This window comes from Panthera uncia, assembly GCF_023721935.1.
Source record: "Panthera uncia isolate 11264 chromosome A1 unlocalized genomic scaffold, Puncia_PCG_1.0 HiC_scaffold_16, whole genome shotgun sequence".
NCBI lineage: Eukaryota > Metazoa > Chordata > Mammalia > Carnivora > Felidae > Panthera > Panthera uncia.
Genome location: NW_026057576.1, coordinates 49,983,966 through 50,011,295, shown reverse-complemented (window position 1 = coordinate 50,011,295; position 27,330 = coordinate 49,983,966). Strand labels below are relative to the sequence as shown.

At 40.8% G+C, this 27,330-nt stretch overlaps 1 protein-coding gene across 1 annotated transcript; it reads left to right on the top strand.

Annotated features, from left to right (window-relative positions):
- The first annotated feature begins 1,228 nt into the window (after positions 1 to 1,228).
- Positions 1,229 to 25,081, top strand: EDNRB (endothelin receptor type B). Its single transcript, XM_049647113.1, has 8 exons — positions 1,229 to 1,424; positions 2,220 to 2,749; positions 18,228 to 18,340; positions 18,475 to 18,679; positions 20,298 to 20,447; positions 20,850 to 20,983; positions 21,518 to 21,626; positions 23,067 to 25,081. The coding sequence occupies exons 2-8, from the start codon at positions 2,270 to 2,272 to the stop codon at positions 23,199 to 23,201; spliced, it is 1,326 nt and encodes a 441-aa protein (XP_049503070.1). The 5' UTR covers positions 1,229 to 1,424; positions 2,220 to 2,269; the 3' UTR covers positions 23,202 to 25,081.
- Positions 25,082 to 27,330: the final 2,249 nt, after the last annotated feature.

The following is a 27,330-nucleotide window of genomic DNA, read 5'->3' as shown; positions in this document are numbered from 1 at the left end:
ATTCATCCTTTTTAAAAAATGTTTTTAATGTTTATTTGTTTTTGAGAGAGAGAGAGACAGAGCGCGAGCAGGGGAGGGGTGGAGAGGGAGACACAGAATCCAAAGCAGGCTCTGAGCTGTCAGCACAGAGCCTGATGCCAGGCTCGAACTCACAGACCGCAAGAACATGACCTGAGCCAAAGATAAGCCATCCAGGCGCCCCCAAAAAATTCACCCTTTTAAATAGAAATTGACATCCTATTTCCAGTTCCCCAGGAAGCATTGCATAGACAACAAAAATCTACGGTTCCTGCCCCAGCTATGCTATCAATTAGCTGTGAAGCCATGAATGAACCACCTAGTCTCTGCGTGAATCTCTACACGGAATGGTTCCTCCTGGGCATGAAACGTTACAGACTGAACAGGGATTTAGTTGGGTGGAGTCCAGCAGAGGAAGAGCCAGTGTGCATTGCACAGCCTATATCTGACCTGTTTCATACAATCTTCAGCTAAAACTGCCAGTCACCATTATTTCTCTCTACCCCCATAAAAAGGGAGTTCAAGAATAGATGGGTGGAAAGGATTTTATCGCTCTGCCTGATAAAAGAAATCACCTTGAATTTGAATGGCAGCTTTCTGATTATTTATATGTACCCTATAGGTATCAAATCCCCCGACAGTATAACAGTGGGGTAAGACACCCCACCCCGAGGTGGCCTAACAAAACACTTGAGGGCATAGCAGGAAGAAAGAGTAGCCACTGCTAGAAAAAATGAAGAGGAATGCCAGTCCTCTCCCAGGGCAGCACCAGGGCTTGAGAAGAACGAATAGAGAGCTTTTCTGTGTTGGGAGCGATGTGGACTTGAAATCTGAGGGCAAACCAAACCCAGCAAAGAGCACAGCCCCCAGGTCCTCTACATCACCGCGGGATAGGTACTTAAAGGCCAGAGAAGTCGCCTTCCGCACTGAAAGTCCTGGTTGACTCGTTCAATACAGAACCCTGTTCTAGTCTGGTGCGTGGAAACTTGTCCTTGGTTTAGGCTGGTGGTTTGGAGAACCCAGAACGCTGACAAGCAGCAGGCTCTCGGACGCGTCCCGGGACGGGGACTGCCCTGGACAGCGGGCAGCTCCTGCTGATGCTGTCCAGGCGTCGCCCAGGGGGAAAGGTTGCAGAGCGGTCGGAAGGCGCGGGAGGAGTCTGGCGGTGATTGATGGGGAAAGGACGAATGAATAAAAGTACTTGTCTCGGGACGGCAGAGACCTCGAGCAACTGTGGAGGTTACTTGGTCTGGCATTCCCTAGGCGTTTCCTCAGAGCCGGACCGCCCGGCCCTGAAGGGAGGCGTGCTCGCCCCCTAGAGCGGGCTGGAACCGACCTGAGAGCCGAGCGTCCCGGGAAGGAGGTCCCCGCTCATCGCTTTGCTCCCGGTGCTTCCCATTCGCGAGGTAAACATTCTGGCTTGGTGTTGAGTTAAAATTAGTGATTGAACCTTGTCCTGGGGCTTCAGCTTGGGTTGGGAGTTTGGGGATATCTACTTTTAAATCTAATTAAAGAAAAAAAAAGACGCATAGATACAATGAATTAAAATGAGGTTGGAGTAAAGGAGAGCAAATAAAAGTTTGAAGCCACTTAGAGGGGACAGACGCTTCGAAGTTCATGCTGACACTCCCCCAAGTCGGACGAGTTGTGTGGGTCAGCCGGCGCACTCCGGCGGGCGCCGGGGCGATCCGAGCGCAGGCGGCTGGGGAGTAGTGGCTTCCACCGCCGGGAGGAGTCTTGACGACGTTCAGACACCGGGTGTCCGCGTTCCCTGCGGAGCAAAATGCAGAGGTTGGCATATGCCCTTGGCCTCTGGGTGCCTTGGTCCCCCCAGTCCCCACGCACCCTTAGCCAGAACTTCTGTGCTTCCCCGGGACGCACCAAAGAGCTCAAAGCTAAGCCCTAGACACCCATCCTTCTCTCTCTGGCACACCCCTTCCAGAATGCCCCGCCCCACTGCGAGTCACTAATCCCCCGGGGGAACGCAAGGGAGAAAAAAAGCACAGGGAAAGCTGGTTCGGGAAGGACAGTCGAGCGACTCAGGAGTGTCACGCGCGCCGGTTTAGCACTGGCGCGCAAACTTGAGTTACATTTGCGCGCGGACGCTCGCCGCGCGGCTGCGCTCTGCGCTAGCGGTTTGCAGGGGCGTGGCTGGGGTAGCTGCCCCAAGCTTCCAGTCTTTCTTCCCTGCGGTTCTCCAGACTCAGAGCTGCACAGCGGCCACCTGACGCCCACTGGAGCAGGCAGCAGCATGCGGCCGCCGCCAAGCTTGCGCGGACGCGCCCTGCTGGCGCTGGTCATCGCCTGCGGCGTGGCAGGGGTCCAGGGAGAAGAGAGGGGATTCCCATCGACCAGGGCCACTCTGCCACTTCCGGGACCCGGAGAGATAATGACGCCCCCCGCCGAGGTTTCCTGGCCGAAGGATCCCAACGCCAGCTTGCCGTCGACTTCTGCACCCCCGCAGATGCCTAAAGCAGGGAGAACAACCGGAGCCCGGCCACGCTCGCCTCCTCCGTGCGAGAGATCCATTGAGATCAAGGAGACTTTCAAGTATATCAACACGGTGGTGTCCTGTCTAGTGTTCGTGCTGGGCATCATCGGGAATTCCACACTGCTGAGAATCATTTACAAGAACAAGTGCATGCGAAACGGCCCTAATATCTTGATAGCCAGCCTGGCTCTGGGAGACCTGCTACACATCATCATTGACATCCCCATCACTGTCTACAAGGTAAAGGGCCAATTTTGGCGGGAGGGTGCCTAGGTAGGAGGAGGAAGACGGAAGAGCCTTTGGGGGATGCTTACTCTAGAAGATCCATAGCCTCCTAAAAGTCAGCTAGCATTGGAAACAAATTCCCTACTGGTCTTCAGTAACCTTAGGCTAAGCCTCGAGCAAGTATAATCCCCACACCAGCAGGAACAGCATCACTTGGGAGGGAACATGTTAGAAAAGACATTTTACGACCCCACCTCAGACCTACTGATTTCAGAATCTCTGAGATAGAGCCCAGTAGTATGTATTTTTAACAAGCCCTCCATGTGATGAGGATGAACTGTAAACTCTGAGAACCACTGGTCCTGAAGTATTTAGTCCCTAAGCCTAGGTCACTGGGCCCACTGTCTCTAAAAAAAAAAAAAAAAAAAAAAAAATGTGGTCCACAGATTGGCAGGACCGATGTCACCAGAGAAGACCCGGTTAGAACTGCAACTCCAGCTGAGACTTACAAAAGCAGAATCCGCATCTTTAGATACCTAGGCGATTCACATGCACACCAACCTTGGGAAGCATTTTTGTGGAGGGCCCTAAAAGTAGAGGAGCTGGAATTGGGTTTTTTAGGAAACAAATGGGCTAGAAGAAAGAGACCAGATTAGAGAGTACACCAACACGCTTCACCTGCTGTGAATGACTGAACTGCACCTGCTCTTTAGTGCATGTCTAGAGCGGGCCAAGCCCTGGAAAGGATAGGTTACTTCCCTTTACTACTTTTGACAGCCCGAAAGTAGGTATTTCTCCATTTTACAGATGATCGACAAGATGTTCGAGGCCTCACAGTTAGTAAGAGATGGAGGTGGGATTCAAGCCCAAATCTGTCAGGTCCAAAGTACAAGCTGTACCCCCATCGATTACCTTGAGAACAAACCAAAGAGCACTCAGCGTGAAGTCTCTAAATGGTTTCAGCTGCTAACGTTAATTGTGATTACCACAGGGAACCCGGCACAGAGAGCTAGGGCAGGACATAAACCCCCGCACTATTTGACTCCAGGTTGTTTTGGAACTCTAGACACATCCCGACATCTCTGGGCCTTAGTTTCCTCAACTCTACAATGAGGCTGTTAGTGCCCAGCTACTGGGGTATCGTGGTGTTAAGAAAAAGAGCCTGGGTGAAAGAGCCAGAAAATTTTTAAAGCCCATGCAAGGATCTAAAACTCTGCTTACCCATCATGATCAGCAGTAGAAAGTCACACATAAGAACAGAACCAAAGTGTAAGGGAAAGGGAATGTGCTTTGGGAATTTGCCTGAAGCTAATCCAGGGCTCAGTACAAGGGGGAAAATGTGGCATGGAGGCTGAGAAGGGGTGATAGGGGATGTTTTGATCTTTGTGGCAGGAAGCACCATGAGACATGCCTTTAATCCTAATCCAAATAACCATACTTTCAGGGAATTCTAGCAATTTCTGAAGTTTAGATATAGGATTCGGATTAAGATCCAGGCTCTGGAAGGAAACACTCCCACAAATGTGGGATAAATAGAAGAAATCCTAAAATGCTGCATGGCAACTTGTTCTCATGAAGTCTGAGTGTTTCCTGGGAGAGGTGCAATCAAAAATGGTCCCTTGGATGCAGTCACAGTTCTGTTAGAGCCAGAAGTGATGCGCTTACTTCTTAAGCAGCCCCAACGACCAACTCTTACTGTTCCAATTTGACAAAAGAATTTCAATTCAATTCATCAAAACTAACTTGAGAAACTGTAGAGTGGATGTTGCAAAATATTTAAATGAGTGAAATAAAAAGCCTTCTGAAAAGGGAGATTACAATCCAGTTTTGCTAGGCTTGCATAGAATTGTGTGAAAGGTCTCCTTGGGGAGGACTTTCTTACTTTCTTACCTTCTCTGATCACATGATTACATTTGATAAACCAGAGAATATCTGACTCCTGGGGTGGGGAGCGTGGAGGGCACACAGTTTTTACTTTCATTTCAATTTTCTCTATGATTTCCCTAGGAAATTACATCATTTTGCCTGAAGCCATTCAATCTGTTAAAACTGTGCTTTTACTTCTGAAGTAAACAGTCATTACAAATCTGGCCCCCCAGTCATCTATATTGGTCATAAACACATCCATCACAAAGAATAAGGTCCCATTGCCAAGTTTGCCAACGTGGAATGCTACATAGTAGCTTTTAGTTTATTTTTATCTTGCGTGTAAACATGTGTCGCTTGAAGCATAATATAATAATAATGGCTGCCATTTATTATGCACTAGGTTCTTGGTCGGTATCACTAAATCACTGCAGCAAACCCCAGGGAGGAGGTACTGTTGTCATCCCTGTTTTACAGGAAAACTCCGTGTTGGACAGGTGAGGAAGTAACTTGCCCAATGTTGCACCACTGGACAGTGGTGAAACTAGGGCTTGGACCCAGGCTATCTGGGCCCTAGAACCCGGAAGGTTCTAAGTCTTCCTAGACCTGGGGCCTTCCCTGTCCCTCTGCACTGAGTGAGCTCAGACCCAGCATTCCCTTCTCTCACATGCAGTATTCTTAGAACCTCATTTGCGTGCCCTGGTGGGATTACAGGACACGCTGCCACACGGCAGGGTGCTTGGTAAACATTTCCAGCTTTAATCTGAGTCATGTGAAGATTTCTATCTCCTGAAATTCCCCTTCAGATGATCTGTAGTACATAATATGGATAATATCACTGTTATTTTAAAGGCTTTATTTTACAAAAAACACCCAATTCAGACTAGTTAAAAGCCATTTATTCTCCTAAATAATTGTGATGCCATATAAGTAAGTTATTTTTTTTTTTTTGAAAGAGAGAAACATAGGGCACAAGTGAGCGAGGGGCAGACAGAGAGAGAGAGAGAGAAGCGGGGCTCACCAGAAGCAGGGCTCAAGCTCACCCGAAGTGAGGTTCGTGCTCCCCTGAGGTGGGAGTCAAACTCACAAACTGTGAGATCATGACCCGAGCCAACATCAAATGCTTAACCAACTGAGCCACCCAGGTGCCCAACCATATAAGTAAGTTTTTAAAAATGCATTTAGAACCTCAGCATAATCAGGTATTATACTTAACACAAAGTAATTTAAGTGAATTATGAATGCCATTTAAACTTATCCTAAACTGGGAGACTTTAATCTCTAAACCAATGATTTCTAAATTTTTTTTATGTTTATTTATTTTTAAGAGAGAGAGACAGAGACAGAGAGAGAGCGCAAGCAGGGGAGGGGAAGAGAGAGAGGAAGACACAGAATCCAAAGCAGGCTCCAGGCTCTGAGCTGTAGACACAGAACCCGACATGGGGCTCGAACTCACGAACCCTGAGATCATGACCTGAGCTGAAGTAGGATGCTTAACCAACTGAGCCACCCAGGCACCCCTAAACTAATGATCTCTAATTTTGTTTTTGTGGGATATTACAATTATCTTTCAGGATCCATTTAATTGTATATATTATATACAATTGACATACAATTAATATGATATAATAATTATAATATATTAAAATGCAAAAAAAGTCATTCATGCATACACACACACAACATTTGCAATTTCATAGAGCCCACCTAACCCATCTGTTGGCACACCCAAGGGACATCAATGTGAATCTATTACATTAATCTGGAGGTCAGTAAATCTAGCATTCAAAAAAGTTGACAAACCCAAAATGTCATAGTCTCTGATACTGCTGTAGAATGGGACAGGACTTCACAGGGAGGTGCTGACAACCCTTAGGATATAGATCTGTTCTACCTCAAGAGACAAGGTCTCTGGAAACTTTCAGGTAAAATCAGTCCTCTCACCAGGTATCCTATGGCTGAGAGGAAATCCTATGATGAAGGCCACAGAGGTATCATAGGAAACCCAGACAAAGGAAACTGTTGAAGTACTTCACATATGCATATTCATGTAAATATGCTGAAAAGAAGAGTCTGGCTTATCCTTCCCAGCAGTGTCTGCTAAGGCTCTAACATGTTACATTATGTAAGTCCATCCAGATGAAAATGGAAAAGGCAGTCATCCAAAGTGGATATTTTTACTTCTTATGTTGCTCTATGTGCATAAACCTCCACTTACCGATCAGAAAATTATAACTTTTATATGTATCTTTATATCTCTGTGCACAGGTGTATACACATATAAACACATATAAATAGACCGGTAAATAGCATTTGGCACAGTGCCTGGCACCTAGTAAGAAAAAAATAAATGTGTATGTGTGTGTGTGTATGTGTAAGAATGAAAATTTGGGCTTTTTTTTTTCAGCTTTGCCATTATAAATGTGACTACAAGTAATAGATTCATACAAATGGCTTTGCACACATGTGTGACTATATCTGAAAATTTCTAGAACTACAATTACTAAATCAAAGGGTATGTGCATTTGTGATTTTGATAGATGTCTCTATTTTATGCCCCAAAGTTATGGTTGTACTCTTAGTTTGGGTCACTATTTTATATAACATCTCCATACATATATGCATGTATTAATGTCTATCTCTAGTATATACATGGATCACCATGCCAATATTTACATGGTCTATATACATGTACCTGAACCAAAAGCCAGTATTTATAAGTATATGATGTGAGGATGAACCTCTTCTTATTCACAGGCTAGTTGTGTCCTTCCTTGTATAGACTGCGGTGAATGGGGTAACCAATATGTCTGTTGCCTATGAGAACCTATCTGACTAGTAAGTTGCGGTAGCACTGATGTCAAAGCTGTCCCAGCTGTGTACAAACAGCAAAGCAGGGGTATACTTCTGGATGCCGTGAAGGTTTTATGTTGTTGGTGGCTGATTGGTTGGTTAGTTAGTTCGTTTGGCTTCGTTTGGTTTAGCAGTGATATTTAACAAAGGTTGGTGGCAAGTTCAAGTTAAAATTTACTTAACTTCTTTTAACTTCTCAAGCAATTAAAAATTCTTGAGCAAATAATGAGTTTTTAAATTATCTCTGGATTTCATTTAACAATTTCACTCTCAGTGCTATATGGGCATGGGTAACTGAGCTAATACAGTTAATTCTCAAATGTAACTTCCTTTATGTGTAAGCAAACTGCATTTGCAAACAAATCTGCTTGTGAACTGGAAGACAGGTTATCGGTATGGACATTGGTTTGATAAGGATCCACATGTAATCAGATGTCCAGCGGTGGTGGAGTGCCTTTGAATGGCTTTGCTGTTAAGATTTCGTAAGCTACTATTAGAGGCAAAGAGCCTGCCTTCATAGTTCTGAAAGGCAAAATCGCTGATCTTTAATGTTTAACTAGTTAAGGTAGGGTATACCTGACATTTAAATGCTGGCATGTAAAAATGTGGAGTTGCTTCACTGAACCCACAAATGAGTTTTGAGTGAAGTGACCTTGTCAGGTAATCAGACATTTTCTGCTTATGACACCCTATCTTTCTGAACAAACTTAACCTTCCTCACTTCCAAACTTAGACTACTTCTAGTAATTAACAAGTTTATGTGCAATTGACTAGTTTCATAGTTATAAGTAAAAGTTACTGGAACTCCATCAGATTTAACTTTTGAAGTTATAATTGTCTGATCGGTAAGTGGAGGTTTATGCACATAGAGCAACATAAGAAGTAAAAGTATCATTGGATAGGGGAGTCTGATTTCTTCCCAGATAATAATACTCCTCATCTCCAGTTAGGTAACTGAGATATTTTACTAACATTTTATAATATTTAGAGATATTCTAGTGGCAGAAGCTCTTTGAACCCAAAATGGAACCTAGATATGTTGAGATTCATTTATTTAAAGCAAAAAAAAAAAAAAAAAAGAAAAGAAAAGAAAAGAAAAAAAATTAAGGAGCACCAATTAAGCACATGTAAGGTGTTAGCTTTTAAAAAGTATTAATAGGCTATTAGCTCTGAATGACCTAGAATCAACTAACAGATAAAACTAATACCCCAACACCCACCTAGTGTCGTGCCTGCAACAGTCAGTACCAGACAGATGCTTGTGGACAAAAGATGTTACACATAAAACATAAGGACAGTGGGGCTTTGATAATCATAATTTTTATAACTGTTCAGATGAAAAAGAAGGGTGAAGTTGTTCCTCTTCCTATATGAGAACATTGGCCATAGTTACATAATAGGTCAATAGCATAATTCAAATAATCCAGAAACTCAAGAGTTCACATTCCCAATTTATTGTTCCACACGTGGATTCCTGTGACAAAATGGTTGGCAAACTCTTGGCCTTGGGCAATGAAAGATTCGCTAGGTTAACTCTATAGTCCTTGCGTTTGCTTTTGATCTGCCACTGGCCACTCCATAAATCCAAGCCTCTTAAAATGTCATGGCAATGTTACTTTCAATATGCCCAGGCTTATCTATCAAAGGCTCTACATTTTTTCTTTGCTCACTTTAAATGAGTTGTTCAGGATGAAGATATTTCCATAGGTATACAAGAGGATGACATAGCCAAGACCCTGTTGTCTCAAGGCCAGGGAGCCACGTGCTTCATTTTGCAAAGAAAAACCATATAAGGTGATCTATGTGTGGCTAATATGCTATAGTTGATTATTTTTAGAGAAACATGACAAATGCTAATAAATGATTAAGTGCTTCAAAGGGTGTTGACAGATAAAGCCTGAGCTTAAATAAGATTCAAGATGTAATTTATGATGTGAAACAATCTCTTTCAAGACTTTGATGAGGTTGGTTACGTTTGGGAGGCAGCTGAGTGTGGTGTATTGGGTACATCTTACCCAACAACTTCTCTAATTTTAGACTTCTGTCCTTTCCTCTTGCCAGTGCTTTTATTTTAGAGATTGATTACTTCTCTTTCCCCCTATAGACCCTCTGGGGAAAATGTAAACGAAGAAAATAGCCCAAGTGTGGTGGTAGAAGAGCAAGAAAGAGGCTCATGCTTGAGTCAGAAATTTATTAGCAAAGTTGACAGAGAATTTGTCGAGCAATTCTCTGTCCCTAAGACTCACAGCCACTTTCATGCCCCCTGATTTGTGTCCTCTCTCTACTTCTGTCCTCTTTAGCTCAATTGTAGTTTCCAGAAAGGAGGAAAACTATCCTCTGGATGTTTATGTTGTACATATCTTTCTTCCCCCTCACTCAGTGTTTTCAAACTATTTTAAAGGGCTTTGAGATTGCATGGTAATCAAATGTCTTCTCATAGTAGCTTACCAGTGTCCCAAAGATATTTTCTGGATAGAATTAGGTTTAGGTAAGACATGAGATGATTTAATAAGATTTGTTGACTTCATGAAGTTTCAGAGTCTCTTTCTGAGCCGCGAGACCATCGGCTTGTAATTCTGACATTTTTCACGTGTCACAGTGATCATAGAAGATACAGTTCAGCTACATGAATCAAAAAATCTACTAGGTCTGTAAACAGCATTTCTTAATGCTCTTAGTTGGACTCTTCAGAATATGTAACATGTCAGTGAGTTTTTAAGCACAAACTGTGCATGTATTCTTAAATTCGAATAATAGGAGAGTAGCAATCTATTTATTGACCTGTTACAGACTTGGAGATAGATTTCATTGTAACACTAGCAGAGAATATATTTAAAGTAAACTTAAATTTCTCCTAAGATATATTTTTTTAATCTTTTCTTTTTGCTTCTGGAGATTTTGTTTCAGGAAACTCCATTCACCTTCATGGAGTCAATGTTGTATTTAAGCAAGTCATAGGAATGTTTCCAGAGCAGGAAAAACCCTCTGTTCTGCGGGTGTGCACGCAACAGATTCTTGGAGACAGAACCTCTGTCTCGCCCAACTCCAGGGGGCGTTGTTCACACTGTGGTCTGTTGAAGTGTCACCCCTGGGGTTATGCTGGCATTATTTCTGACCCACATATTTCTAATCCTCACGACCTAATTTTTAGGTGATTAAGTGCATTTTAATGGATGCAGAATGGAACTTGTAATTGATACCTGTCCCCAAGGGCACAGGTACGACATACGTCAAGAAAATATTTTCTGTGTACCTGACCAGCAGCTTACCTTAAATTCTGTCCATACGTACGATTAAAAAAGAAATGAAAATCCCTTAATAAGCGTGCTCTATCTTTAAAATGCCAGTTCAAATGCAGAAAAATTCTTATCTGCTGCAGGAAACAGATAAAAACAGAAGAATACACCCTTTCCCAAAGCTGTGAAACACAACCACTCCATTATTTCCCTCTTTTGACTCTCACTGTAAAAACATTTCTATAATACCAGTCATTTGAAAGAAAGGTTCACACTTCATCACAGCCGTCTGGCAAAGTAACCCTGGTTGTTGTTGTAAATATATTGCTCACCCAGCCTTTTAAACAATCATGTCCTACAGCTGGTCCTTACCATGTCCTTACCTACACTGGTAAGATGCTTAGGCAGCCATCTCCACCAAATTTACAACTAAAGCTCCTGGTAGGATCCCGTTAGATATTGAGAAACAGTAAGTTCTGTTTTATGTCAGTCATTTCCTTGGCAGCTTTGAGTAGGAGCGACAGGATGGGAGAGGAACTTTTGCTTTTCACTTTTTCTAGCCTGTTCGGAAGGCGGAACTCCAAAAAGAGAGGAGCCAACCATCACCCCGCAATCCCTCAGGGCCCTGGCTCCATGTGTCAAGAAGATCTGATCCTCTGGAAAGAGGAAGGAATGGCATGGAATAGACGATACAAAAACAAACAAACAAACAAACAATAAATGCGTAGCCATCTCAGTTCTCTAAAGACTTTGTTCCAAATATGAGAACTGAAAGTTCATGACAGTAGTTTTATCATAAGATTTCTGCCTTATGATTGCATTCATGCATTCATCCATTGCACACTCATTCACTGTTAATCAACAGGCATTTAATGAGTGACCACTGTGTGCCAGGCACTATGCTGGACATTAAAAATGTGATAGAGTATTCTGAAACAAGTAAATAGTTAAAACTCAGTATATACTCTTGATTTAAAAAATAGGAAAATAAAATGGTATATAAGGTTAATGAAGCGATTGGACATTTATTAGTGCAAGACGGTTAACTTTCAAATTTCCTGACTTTATGGGGCTTAATTCCTTTGGGCATTAACAGTGGTATGTATTAACAGTGTTTTCTCCATTTAATTTCTCAGGAATGTGATTTTTAATTAAAAAGATAAATGAAAAATGTAAATCTCCCAGTTGGAGAGATTTTGTAGGAATCATTAACAATACTTATAAAAAGGGGATATTTATTTCCTATTCATGCTATTTATCCTTTTAGAAATTAAGAAAAAATATATAATATAAAAATAATTGTTAAATGTAATAGAAAAATAATGTATTTGTATGCTATTGCCTTTTTTCTAAATTTTTTTTACACTTATTTATTTTTGAGAGACAGAGAGAGACAAAGCACAAGTGGGGGAGGGGCAGAGAGAGAAGGAGACACAGAATCCGAAGCAGGCAGCCCGATGCGGGGCTCGAACCCACAAACCATGAGATCGTGACCTGAGCCGAGGTCGGATGCTCAACCGACTGAGCCACCCAGGTGCCCCTGTATGCTATTGCCTTCTTTTCTTTCATAAACAGCCATTCCAACATAAAGTTATGCAGTCATGGTCATCCTTGAGTAGAAATCTTATAATCAGTACGATCACGTCTTTTTTCAGTCTAGTGTTGATTTACTTATTTGTTTTTATTCATACAAAAGAAACGTTCTCGGGAAGCAGTGTAAACCATAAGGGAAGGGAATGAGCACAAGCGTGGGCTATCATTTGTCGAATGGACACCACGCTGTAGGACCTAACAGTGTCAAAAGCTCTTGGTTGGTTGAGTCATCGCAATATGAAAACCAGTAACAGTTATGGGAGTAATTTCTAACTGGTTCACATTTAATTAGTGGCAGGTAATATATATTCAAACTTACTTTTAAGCAGAACCTAGACATTTAATTCCTGTGATAGGGACCAAGAAACAATACAGAACTCTAACATTGATTTTGCAATTAGAGAGACTTGTCTGATTGCGTGCTTGATTTGTTTTCAGTATTCAGATCTTGCCCTTAAGTTATCTAATTGAATGGAGTGAAGTCCAAAGAAAAAACTCAACATGAGGAATAAGAATGTGTTATTGCTGGGTTTAAAGTTAGAATTACTTCCTCTTGCGATAAAAAGAATCAATTTCCCCTACAAGAGGAAAGCTATACTGTTGGACTTCAAATTAGGTGTTGGATGTCAGGATTTTTGTCAACAAAGAGTGAAATAATTAATTTCCAGTTATCACAAAAATCTATAAGAACATTCTTTCACTGAAATTTAAAGATGGCACCTTGGTTGAGAGTGATGTTTGTTTTTAAATTTTAGTAAATCTTCCTTCACTTCCACCTGGGGTTTTGTTCACCGTTAAGCAAGGGGTTGATGTCTTTGCATTTTAAATAAGCTCCCAGCACTAAATTGCCCAAGACTTACTGGAAGCCACGAAGACCAAGATGAGCATCAGAAGTGGGCATGGTTTCTGCCACTGGGTAGCTGGCTTCTCAGAGTCTCCACAAAGCCTTCTGGTGGGAGAGAGGCGGGGGTTGCCAAAGTCACCCTTCTCATTACAAAATAACAGAAGTGACAGTGGGCACTTTGTCTCTCATCTTTTGTGGCCTTCCAGAACCAGCAGCATCCGGGCCTGAATTAAAAGCCCACAAAGCCAAAAAAGCTGATGAAGGTTAATGCTCCCGGGTTTGCAGTTCCTTTCCCTTTGGAAGGGTAGATTAGAAAATTGTAAGCCCTCAGTTATGATTCGGTTTCTGACTATCTCTGTGTCGAACGTGAAGAGAATGGTTACAATTTTCAGTTTGTGTTTCCCTATCCCCTGTGATAACTTGGGTCAGAGGTTGAGCTGCAGGCCTCCCAGTGGTATGAAGAACAATCCTCCAATTTCTGGGCTGAGCCAAAAACAATAGTAACCTCAAAACAGGGCCTGGATTCAGTACAGGGCTCCTTTCCATTGGCCAGACTTCTTTCCCTTCAGTGGCCTGGACGCTCATTCATCTTGATTCATCTGATGCCTGCACCTAGGTGATCCTAATATTTGCATATCTGGAAATAGTTTGAGGCAAATAAGATATTTGGAAATATGTTAATTTTTGGATATTATGTGAATGAAATGGCTACGTGCTTAGGAGAGATTTTATTTTGCATCTAGATATTTTTACCATTGACACATAGGTATGGGTCAAAATGCGAATATTGATTTAATTCTAAACAATCTTTTTTCTATGGTCAGTTTCTCCAAAACGCTATATAGACTCTAAAATCAGACCATGTGGGTTCAAATGTGGATCGGTTACTTCAGTGAGTAATAAACCAAGTTACCAGGACAAGTAACCAAGTGAGTAAAGCAAGGACAGATATATTACTTGTCAAGTGATGAATAGTAAATAACCCCAAAACTTAGTGGCTTGAAACAATAAACTTTTATTATCTCACACCTTGTCTGTGGCTCTAGAATTCAGGAACCGCTTAGCTGGGTGCTTCTGGTCCAGTGTCTCTCATGAGGGTGCAGTCAAGGTATTTGCCAAGGGCTTCAGTTTTCTGAAGATTTGCCTAAAGCTGGAGGAATCTCTCATTCATACAGCTGGTAAATTTGTGCTAGTCTCACCTTTTTTTCTTTTCTTTTTTTTTTTTTTTAACGTTTACTTATTCTCGAGAGAGAGACAGAGACAGAGTGTGAGTGGGGGAGGGTCCGAGAGAGGGGGAGACACAGAATCTGAAGCAGGCTCCAGGCTCTGAGCTGTCAGCACAGAGCCTGATGCGGGCCTCGAACTCACAAACTGTGAGGTCATGACCTGATCCGAAGTCGGATGCTTAACCGACTGAGCCACCCAGGTGCCCCTGGCAAATTTTTGCTAGTCGTTTTCAGGAAGCCTAAGTTCCTCGCCATGCTGGCCTGCCCACAGACACTTGGGTGTCCTCCTGACATGGCACCTGGTCTCCTGAGAATGAGTGATCCACCAGACCACAAGGAGAAAGCCATATGCCTTTTGTGAACTAGTCTCCGACATCACACATCATCCCTTTCACCACATTCTGTTCGTAGAAAGCAAATTGTTAAAGCCAACCCTCATTCAAGGAAAGGGAAACGAGGCTTCTTCACCTTATGAAGGGAGGAGCAGCGAAGAATTTGTGGACGTATTTAAAACCAACACAGTATGTTAATAACCTTCTAAGTGCCTCAGTTTTCTTATCTGTAAAATGGGGATCAGTAGTACTATGTCCTAGGATTTCTTCAGAGATGTCAACGATATGGTATGTGCAAAGTGCTTAGAATAATGCCTAACCCATTTGCAAGTGCCACCTAACTGTTAGTTTTGTTTTCTTTCTTTCTTTTTTTTTTTTTTTCCTGATACCTCTAAGAGCAATCAGAATTAGAAATATTGTCTGGATAATTCATAAGAAGCTGGTCTGGTAGAGTCCTTGGAACTGGTTGGAACTTTTTTATTCTTATGTTTCCAAGGGCAATTGGCGGTTCCTTTAAAGTATCTTAAGTTCATAGCCGGTTCAGACCTAAGGCATCCTGAGTCTGATGAATGAGTCTGAATGGCTCCATCATTCATGTGACAAACCTCTTAGTTCCCTGACTCCTCGTGTCTTATATCCAAACCATAACAAATCCTCCCGGCTCCACCTTCAAATATAAAAATATATTTGGTCTGCAACCCATTCGTTCAGCCCCAGGTTACCACCGGGTCCAGCTGACCACAATCTCTCATCAAAGCTTCCTTTCTCGACCCCACATTCTATTCTACATTGAGCATCCACACTGATCTTTTTACTTATTTTTATTTTTTTAATGTTTACTTATTTTTGAGAGGGAGAGCACAAGCAGGGAGGGGCCGAGAGAAAGAGGGAAACAGAATCCCAAGCAAGCTCACACTGTCAGCACAGAGCTTGATGTGGGGCTCAAACTCACGAACTGTGAGATCACGACCTGAGCCCAAATCAAGAATCAGACGCTTAACTGAGCCACCCAGGCTCCCCTGACAGTGATCTTCTTCAACCATAAATAAGACCATGCCATTTCCCTGTTTAAAAACGGACAATGTACTTCCTCGAAAATTATTCAGACGACTCCTTCTACAACATCATCTCTTAGACACTTGGCCTGGGTCTTGATAGACTTCTTTGTGTAAGGTCAGCACACTAGGCTTATTTTCTTACCCCGAGACCTTTGCACTTGCTCCTTCCTCTGCCCTGAATGCACTTTGCATGGCTCACTTTCTTACTGTAGTCAGATCCCTTACTCCTATGTTGCCTCTTCAGAAAGATGTTGCTTGAGAAGCTTATCAAGAAATTACTCCAAATCCCACTATACCCTCTTCATATAATGGCAATAACCGTATGACACCATATTAAATATTTGTGTGCACTTTTTTATATGACTCCTTCACTAGCCTGTAATCTCTAGGAGAGCAGGGAGTTTGCCTTATTCACTGATATGCACCCTGTACTCAGAGTGGTGTCTGGCATATAGTGAATGCTCAATAAATGCTTATTGAATGAATGAATGAATGAATGAACAAGCAGAATTCTGACCCAATTGACTAATCCAGAAGTCACAAGTAGTCTGATCTACAGATATATATTTTTTGATACAATGTTATTTGACAGTGTTTTTTAAAAATATGAGTTAGGGGCGCCTGGGTGGCTCAGTTGGTTAAGCGGCCGACTTCGGCTCAGGTCATGATCTTGTGGTCCGTGAGTTCGAGCCCCGCATCGGGCTCTGTGCTGACAGCTCAGAGCCTGGAGCCTGTTTCAGATTCTGTGTCTCCCTCTCTCTCTCACCCTCCCCTGTTCATGCTCTGTCTCTCTCTGTCTCAAAAATAAATAAACGTTAAAAAAATTTTTTTAATGACTTAAAAACTTTTATAATTATGAGGTTTTATATAAAAATTTGATTTTTTTAGTTAAAATCAAGAGTTGTGTTTTGTTGTTGGTTTTTAATGTGGGATTCCTTGGCAAAAATCATATCATGGTCTTTAAGCAGCTTCCCCTTTTAGATGGGATTTACCCCACACCCTACCACTCTCTATTATCTTCCTGACACCGATGACTTCTTTACACCCGGCTTCTCTACCCCTCTGTGTTACCTGCCTGGCCCTGTAGATCTTCAGGACCCTAGATGAAGCATGTCTGTGGTAAGCTTGTCAACATCTGTCCTACATGTCAGAGTAACTTTTTGTATCTAACTTGGAAACGAAATTGGTCTCATGTTGGAGCTCCAAGTCGTATTCATACTAGACACACATTTCAGCCTTTGGTGCCATTTTGGAACAATCACACATCTTGACAGACTCCACAAAGAAACTCCACTAAAGTGAAAGGACAGAAAGACTCAATTGTGTTTCAAAATAGTTTTCACTTTTGGAAGATTATTTTTTAAAACGTTTAAAAAAAAACATTGATTTGAAATACTTTTCTTTATTTTCAAAACCTCAGGAACATTCAATCCAGATGTTCACCTAAAGTGATTCATTAACGAGTGTGGGCACACCCAGTTGTCCTAAGAAAGAAATTAACTGGTTTTCACAAGAGATGGTTGTACATCTATTGTGAAAGCCTGAAGGAGAGAAATATATGTATAATAGCAAGAACTTATGTCTTTTTACTCATGGTAGAGCCAGTGCCTATATGTTTTAGGGGTTTGAATATGGCATCCACAACATGGCAGGAACTGAATTAGGCAGTTGCAGAGGCCGTATTCTGCCTTATACTCTAGGGATTCAAGAGAGCAAAAACTAAACAAAACAAACAAGTAAATGTTATAATACATGCAATAGTTGTTGACAGGTGCTATGGATAAAAAGGAAAGTCGAGTAGGGTAAGAGAGACAGGAACCCGGCTAGTTACTGTACTAATAATGGGGTTAAAGTAGGTTATGTTGAAAAGATGAGGTTTGAGCAAAATCTGAAGGAGGTAAGGGAGTTAGCCCAGTGGATCTGTGGGGAAAGAGCCTTCCAGAATAAGGAAACACCTAGAGTAAAGCCCTAACACAGCAGTGTGTCTAGGGTGTTCAAGGAGCAGTGTGCGTATTCCCGCTGAGTTTCTGGGCACTCAAGTTGACTACAGTAAAGTGGAAATATGCAAATACACATTTGCCATCTGTTTTTAACATTTATCATCTATATTTTGGCTTGGCCATGACCTGAGCATGTGAGACTCCACGACAGTAGAAGAGATGTTTTCAGTGCATCACATTCAGTTTTCCAAGGGGAACTTACAGGATCGGCCCCAGTTAGCCCCATGGTGGAGATTCTGATCCTAAGCTACTGTGTATGCATAACAAATTCTCCTGAACTGGCCGCATTTTCATTATTCCCAACCGCTCTCCTGATCCATATATCGAACACTGATGCTTTTCAAAGGAGTAATCCATGAGGAAAAGGAGAAGAACTGGAATTGGTTATCTAACTCTGCATGTTAATTACCGTCCACTAAGTAATGCAGTTCAGAGGGCACCGTGTGAAAATCTTGCTCACAGAGCTTCATGTCTTCTCAATGCAGCTGCTTGCCGAGGACTGGCCCTTTGGAGTTGAGATGTGTAAGCTGGTGCCTTTTATCCAGAAGGCCTCCGTGGGAATCACTGTGTTGAGTCTATGTGCTCTAAGTATTGACAGGTAAGAGCGTATATTTAAGCCAGGTATATCCTGAACACTATACTAGTGATTGCTATGTTACTTAGAAACTAAAGTATGTAATTCAATAAAAGCAGGCTCTGCAGCTTGACAAATAATTCTATTTTGTACTTCAGATATCGAGCCGTTGCTTCTTGGAGTCGAATTAAAGGAATCGGGGTTCCAAAATGGACAGCAGTCGAAATTGTTTTAATTTGGGTGGTCTCTGTGGTTCTGGCAGTCCCTGAAGCCGTGGGTTTTGATATGATAACCATTGACTACAAAGGACGTTACCTGCGAATCTGCTTGCTTCGTCCCACTCAGAAAACAGCCTTCATGCAGGTGAATTTTACCTTTTGCTTTCCTTTCCATTCTTGCCTTATAAATATTTAGCTACTTTCCGCCTGATCTTCCCTTCTTGGGAAGCTATTGATTTATGACTGTCCTTGGCATAAATTAAGAGCGTAAGCCTCTGGACCGGGGGGCTAACGGTGACTAATGACCAATGCTGCGGAAAGCTAGGTCACTACTTCCACAAAAATTCCCTGGTGTTCAGGGATACAGATAAAGCAAGTTCACATGAGAGGATCGATTTGGACGTATAGCTTTTCTACTCATCTCCTCCATAAGGACTGCCAACTACTACATATTCCTCATAAGACAACACAGCAGCCATCAGAGGGAGTGGGTGGTTCAGGGAGTGATCCAGTAGGAGATGCCCGGATATGGAAGGATTCTGAATGGCAAGCCTGCCCTCTGTCTAAAGGGAAAGCTGCCATTGCAAAGAATTTTTCGTCTTGGCCATTTATTCAAGAACGTGGAGTCAGGAAACGGGGGAAAATGGCAATGCTGGTATTTGAAGACAGATCTTGAGTATAAAAGACTCTTTCCAACAGAATGGATTAAGAGGTGTTAATGCAGGTGTCACCAATGGTTATTTTCTATTTCACATATAAGAAGACTATATACAACTTTAGGGATTATATGTATCCCGGTAATTAAAAGAAAAAAGAAGTGGGGCACCTTGGTGGCTCAGTCGGTTAAGCGTCCGAGTTTGGCTCAGGTCATGATCTCGTGATTCATGGATTCGAGCCCCCCCCCCCCCCCCCCCCCCCCCCCGTCAGGCTCCATGCTAACAGCTCAGAGCCTGGAGCCTGCTTCAGATTCTGTGTCTCCTTCTCTCTCTGCCCCTCCCCTGCTCATGCTCTGTCTGTCTCTGTCTCTCAACAATAAATAAATGTTAAAAAAAAAATTTTTTAAGAAAAAAGAGGGACATTAATGTGAAATTGAGAATGAGATTGCTATCTTCTTGTGTCTTATTAGTTAAAAGGAAAAAGTTTTCTGCATAGATTACATAAATTCTGCTCCAACACAGTTGGAAAAAAAGAGCAGAAATAAAGTAAAAAAAAAAAAAAAAAAAAGCCTAAGTCATAAGCAGCTTTGATTTTCTAATTGATAAGTGAGATTCGTACATTTCTTAGCTAAATAATTAATGCAGACCTTTCCACATCTATTTTTGTCTGGGAAACACACTTGTTAAAAAGTGAATGCTTCCCTTAAACACTAGGATGTCTTCACATATTCAGATGTGGTATTTCACAGAAAGAGTACCTTAAGAATGTTTTTGCTTAAGGATAATTTGCTTATGTGAAGGCAAAAATATTTGAATTACCAAATATTTTTAATTTTGCCCAACTGCCTAAATTTTTGAGCAGAATTACAGCACACTGCCTTAGAGAATTGAAATGCCCTTTAAGGAATGTTTGTTATACTTCGTATAAGTATTTAGTTATTTGTTCAGTAGATGTGGCCTGAAATATTCTATATAGTGTTTAGGAAATGTATCTACTTTAGAAGTAGATGAGTATGTTGTTGTTGTTTTTTTTTTAATTTAACGTGTGGTGTAGAAGATGTTTTTTACAGAGGAATGTTAACTCATAGAATTTTCTCTTCTCCATAGTTTTACAAGACAGCTAAAGATTGGTGGCTATTTAGTTTCTATTTCTGCTTGCCATTGGCCATCACTGCATTTTTTTATACCCTGATGACCTGTGAAATGTTGAGAAAGAAGAGTGGCATGCAGATTGCTTTAAATGACCACTTAAAGCAGGTAAGAAAATAGAAATATGTGCTGACTCACGATTATAATTATGAATAAGAAAATTATTACAATGACAACAAATTAAAATTATTATACACTAGACCATACTTCCATTCTCTTGCTTCCAGTATTTTTGAAAATACAAAGAATATTTTTTATATTATCTATCGAGAGATAATTCTGTTCTACGTAATCTAAAAAGATCTAGAAAGATCCATTACCTTTTTAAGGTGAATCTCTAGTCACTTTACTTCTAATTCACATCAACTATTCGACTTAAAGCTTGATGTTCTGAATTTGTACAAATGCCACTGGCTTTTTGTAAACAATATTAAATATTCTGTTTGGGAAGTGGGAACACTATGATTATCTGAATCCTCTATTTAGTCCCTGACTATGGTTTTATTACAGAGACGGGAAGTGGCCAAAACGGTCTTTTGCCTGGTCCTCGTCTTTGCCCTGTGCTGGCTTCCCCTTCACCTCAGCAGGATTTTGAAGCTCACTCTTTATGATCAGAATGATCCTAATAGATGTGAACTTTTGAGGTAAAAAAAGTAAACTAGACCGATTTTTGTAGGTAAACGCCATTCAGAAGGTTTTTTCCACTGGTCCCTTGCAGAGACAGAGTACCATTTTGCTAGTCTTTAGGGAGCAGTTACGATTTTCACTTTTCCCCCTTCACTCCTGTTGTAGAGGAAGGAATAAAGTAGACTAATAAGAACACTGAGAATCGAGAAGCAGAGCTGTCTCCATTCGATCGTAAAATGATCGAAATGTTGAGTGGGTGGCACGATTGAAAATATAAGCTCCGATTCTCCTTGGCACTTTGCAAAGCCTTCTCAGCCAGCCTCATCACTTCCGAATGAGATTTTATTGTCAAAGAGAGAATTGGGCATGGGAGGGAGGGGCATGATGACAGAGAGAGACAGAGAGAGAGAGAGAGAGAGATCATTATGAGCAAAGACTAGTGATAAAGTCAAACTATTGTATATGAGTAATGTTTTTCCCCCAAAACTCAAGAGTTTGCAAGGAATATAGGCTTAAAGCAACAAAGACATGTTTTGGAATATTTCTTACAGCTTTTTGTTGGTGTTGGACTACATTGGCATCAACATGGCCTCCCTGAATTCCTGCATTAATCCTATAGCTCTGTATTTGGTGAGCAAAAGATTCAAAAACTGCTTTAAGGTGAGAGTATTTCAAAATAAAAAAGCTCTTTTTTAGCCTGGCATCAAATATAACCTTTCCAAACGATTCAGATTTATATCTAAAGAGATTTAGTCAATTATTTTACAGTATTCCCTTGCGTTACATCACAGATAATTTTTTAAAATATGACTTCTGCTCAAAACTCACTCTACTTGATTTCTGCCTATAAATCCTCATCAACCACTCCCTTCTGCCTCAACCAATCAGTTGTACTTGGAGAAATGCTCAGAAAATTAACAAAAAGGACATGCATTGATGTCTGACAGGTGTCATATGATAAGAGCTAAACATGAGTTAAATGCCTTGTTCCCATTTTCAGTAGGTTTTGGACTAAGGCAGCATGGCTTGGATTATAACTAACTTAGTATCTTTTTCATATGGGACATGAGAATAGCAAGTCTAATGGAGACATGTAATTCAGGTTCTACCTCCTCTTTGCCACCTTGCTTGTAGAGCAGAGTTGTGCTACTTGATGTGGAATACGTGTATTATTCTTCGTTTGGCCACTTGCATTGTAACATCCATCCATTCATTCACTCCTTCGACAATCTAATATGAATGACATATTCCCTTCCCTTATATGGGAATGATCCATTTGTCCCTGGTAGCTCATTACTGGAAAGAACTCAGCTTCCTCAAAACATCTAAATCAGTCTTAAGTTCTTTGCCCACTCATAAGCTCATGAATTGTAGAGCTAGAAGAGAACGTTCATCAAGATCGACTCCCTCTTTTTAGAGAACAGAAAACAATGGACCTCCCAGTTCCTTATGCATACAGATCCTCAGAAAGCAAACAGTATGAACAAAGTTTGGGATTTAAAAAAAATCCAAGAAAAGAAATTGGATGGATCAAACCGAGACATTAATGTACTTTCTAAGTTCATTGTGTGACGGTATTAAAAAGGCCCACGAGCATAACACGTGGCTGACAAAAACATCAATACAACATTAAATTCACTGACATAGAAAGCAGGCTACAGAGTAGTACATATAGTACAATTTTATTAAGATAACATGCTCATGCACACATGCACATATACGGTCGTGTGTTTATATGTATGGTGTGTGGTAATATTTCTACTTGCATAGGAAGAAGTCTTGAGTTATATATTTATCAAATATTAAGAGAATTTCTCAAGTAAGCAAGAATAAATATCAAGAATGAGTGCTTTTCCCTTCTAATTTTAATGAAAAGGTGAGTTTTAGTGATATACATTTCTTTCCCTGTATTTTCTAGTATAAAAAACTATCATATACTACTTGTGTAATTATATGCTGTTAAAGGGAAAAATAAGACAGCATAGAAAGGAAGTGGCCAAGAACTCCCGATCATGCCCAGACAGTCAGAACCCTAGAAAGTAGGAAGAGTCATGACAGTAACTGATGTGAACGGCTAACGAGTTACTTTGCTCTGTACAGTCATGCCTATGCTGCTGGTGCCAGTCATTTGAAGAAAAACAGTCCTTGGAGGAAAAGCAGTCATGCCTGAAGTTCAAAGCTAATGATCACGGATATGACAACTTCCGCTCCAGTAATAAATACAGCTCATCTTAGGAGAAGGAATAGTCACTTAATTTCATTTTCTTTATTGTGGACAGAAGTCACTAAAACAAGGAGGCGTTTGCCAAAACAAAACAACTGTGTGCTTGCACAAAACAATGTAAAAGTGTGAGAGTGATTATTTTCTTAACACTCACAGTGACCCATGACTCTCTATGAGCTATTTATTGCCTGAGAAAACAAAAGCCTTGAGAATTAAGAAAGCCTCCTCGTGAAAGCACTTAATTTTACACAGCCAGCACTCCAGTGTAGCTCTTAATAACTTCCAGTACATTCCTGCACCGCTTAGGTTTAGGTTGAACTCACTCTGAATTCCTGTTCAAGAGGTTTATGTTTTAAATTCATGTGAATCTGATATAAAGGAAAATTGTGTCACTGTAAAATGGAATCTTTGGATAAAGTTTAAATGACTCAATTTAAAATTTTAAAAAATCCTTTAAAAGAAACTTTTCTTAATTCATGGTGTCAAACCATTGGCTGGACTATAAAATGTGAAAGCAAGTTTAGCTGGTGTATCTTTTTTTTTTTTTTTTTTCACATTAGAAACATAATTAAAGGATCAGGAGGTAGCATCAGAGAGATTGAGGTTTTTGAAAATCATTCATCTTTCTCCATTCAGATAAGGCCAAATGTCACAAAGGGAAGGAGAGAGAAGGTTTGGAATGCTTTCCCAAAAGACTGCTTTGAAGTCTCCTACTCATGTATTCTGCGAAGAAAATGCTACCTATGATTTTTTTTCAAGATTATTACAATATTCTCCTTTCACTACTATAGTTGAAACACTATTTGTTTATTTTGTCATCTGCAAGTACTTAGCTACAATTATAGGACATGCAGATGATTCAACAAAGGGCCAGCCCCAGCGTTTAGTACCTTTACAATGGAGAGATGCCAGTAACCACCTAAGGGACAGGACGTGAGTTGCCTGGAGCAGGGCCCACAGGGCGCAGGAGAAAGCAGGGTCCTCTCCCACCTGCTGCAGTCAAAATGGTCTCTGGCGTAGGGGTAATATGATAATTAAAACACTGTTTTTTGAAATCACACAAATTAACCAATTTAACAACTACTTGTAAAGCTTATTACTAATTTTTATATCATTTTTATAAATAACTAATAAAAAACCGTTTTTGATGTGGTGCTTTTTTGTCACATACAGGCAAAAGTGCTTTTGGGGACTGTAAGGACCTCTTTCTTTGTGCATTCTTTCTTTGTGCCTAATTCTTTCATCTCCCCAGCAAAGCGCCTTAGGTTAACTTGGGATGATATGTGTGTGAAAATATGTACAAGAGAGAACGGAAGAGAGAGGAAATGAGGTGGGGTGGGAGGAAACCCACAGGGACGGATTCCCATTCTTAGCCTGACGTTCGTCATTGCCCCGTCACATCAATGCAAAAGGTCCTGATTCTGTTCCAGCAAAACACAGTGCAATGTTCTCAGAGTGACTGCAGGAATAAATTGGGCCCAAGAGCTTTAACTCTGTCTTAAAATATAGCAGAGTTTCTACTTTTTTTTTTTTTTCCTTTAGTAACCCTGGGCCACGTGCTGGAAATGAGCTAGCAATGTTGTTTTCTGCCAGCATCTAATGTGACAATACAGCAAACCAAAACCCCAAGATGTGGCCAAAAAGAAATGACAATAATTAATTCACATGCCACATGGATTCTATTTACAGATCACTCACGGTCTTGTTTATTAGTTTCTTCCCAATCACTTTCTCACACACTTGTCAACACAAAAGACATTTCAAACTTTGGATTTTAAATTAACTTTGGATAACTAATATATTTTTTATTCCCACTTAAGTTTTAGCTCATTTTTATTCCCATGTACTGAGTTTTGGTTCTTCCTCCTCATTTACATCCCAATACCCTTTCCTTTTCCATATCAGACTGTGGTCTGTAATCATCTTGCCAAATTTTGAAACCGCACGCAAAGAGTATGTACATGGACTATTTATAACGAAATTGCTTTCAGTAGCTTTTCTAAAAATGTTTGATTTGAAAATGTTAACATCTGATAAAAGTTGGTAAGAAGCAAATATGATTTCTGGACATAATTAAAACCAATATGGCCAAAGGAATTCAGGTTGTAGCAAAACATGGGTAGGTATGCTGTAGTTAACTCTATAAAATTGTAATATAAACATGTAAAATAATTATGTATTTTGTCTTCTTGTGGTCACTTAAAGTGGCAACTACTGTAGTTGCTGATTTCTTATTATGTAAACAAAATCAATAAAAAGTTAAATTGTTTAAAAAAAAAAGACCAGCTTATTTTTCACTGCGCAGGCAATAATTTATTAAATACCAATTGATTAAGTGTTTAAAGGTTATACAAATGTTATGGGTAGACATTATTTATGTTAAGCATACAATGATCATGGAAGGATAAGAGTTGTTAAATTTCTGGTCTCCAGGCTGCATTATTGTTGTGTTTTATTGTTGTGAATAACCAGATATACACACAAGTTATTCAATTTTCCAAGGCTGATGATCTGGTTGATAGTTTGCGATGGCCCCTCCTGTCTTCCTATCCCTGGTTGCCTGCCTTTGGAGCATTTCACTGGTTACTAATTATTGGACCAAAGGTCAAAGGGGAAAGGTTGAAATGAGCTTTTGGGATTACTCGCTTCATTTCACAAGCTTCTTTTCAGTGTTTGCTATGTGCGAAGTAGGATGAAATTAATAAAATGCAAGTTTCCTATTGATAGGAGACAGAAGTAATAAAAAATTTTAATACAAGGCAAAATGAAATGAGTACTGAGTAACCACAAACTCACTGCCCTCAAGGCTCATGTGTTGTGTCTCTTAGCACATGATCCCTTTCTCTCTCTGACCAAAATAACCAAGAATTAGCATTTACTCTTTTCCCATACAATGATGTTAAACCCAGCCTAGTGTTCCAGACCCTTCTGAGTGATCCCTGACCTTTGCTGGATTTCAGCTGCCTAATCTCAGCTGAGCATTTGAGATATAGGTGTCCAGAGTTCCAGGGGCTATGTGAGAAGTACAGGAAGAGCAAACATAAGTGTTACTCTCCTTAAGCCGTCACCAACAAGATCCTACCTTCTCTTGAACAGTCACTTGTCAAGTTACAATAATAATAATAATGCATGCACAACTTATTATAGAGAGTAGGCAGAATAAATATAATTTAGATTCTTGGAAGAAAATCAAAAGATGGAAATGGCTAGAAATCCAAACAACGCAGAGGCCAAGCTCTTTATAAGAGCAATGATTCTGAATGACTTGCTTTTGGTCATTTGTCATCCTCAGAAATGACAACATTAAGTAATCAACAGACTGAATAAATATACCCAAATTGGTAAATCCCATTGGACACTTCCAGGATTCAAGGTTCATGTGAGCACAGGGAATAAATGCATCATGTTAAGAAGGCAGCATGTGTAATGGAAAAATCACCAAAGGGAAGGAAGGAAGGAAGGAAGGAAAGGAGGGAGGGACAAAGGAAGGAAAGGAGGGAGGAAGGAAGGAAGGAAGGAAGGAAGGAAAAATATGTCCTTAGTTGTTTTGACAATGTGACCTCAAGTCAATGAACATCTCAGAGCCTCAGTTTAATTATCTTAGGTTAATGTTATTAAAAATATATATTAATATCCCCAGTCTAATTCTTTTATCAAATCAACAAATTTCTAGTGTACTTACTATATAATTTCAGTGTAACCTCTAACATATAGGCATACACAAATGCAGAAGACATAATCCCTGCCTTTTAGATATTTACAGTCTAATAAGGGAGACAAGCAAACAAGGCAGCTAACAAGTTATAGGTACTGGTATATAGATACATGCATGGTAAGAATCTGGAAGTTTAGGGAAACTCACGGGAAGAGTCAGTTACTTGACCTTAAAGGAAGTTTGTCAAACAAAGAGTCCATGGCACAGCTGGCTAAATGTCAAGTGGGAGAACCAAAAGGGGTAAAGCAACATGGCCAGTTCAGGGAAAGGGCCTGAGTCCTAGCAGGCTGAGGGAGAGCCATGAGAGGTAGGGCTGGAGAGATAGGCAAGCCGGGGGGGAGTGGCCGTGTTCTACGTAGTGGGGCTTGCCCTCCCCCGTGACCAGTGTTTCTCAAATGTCTGAGGACTGCACACCACAGGCTCAT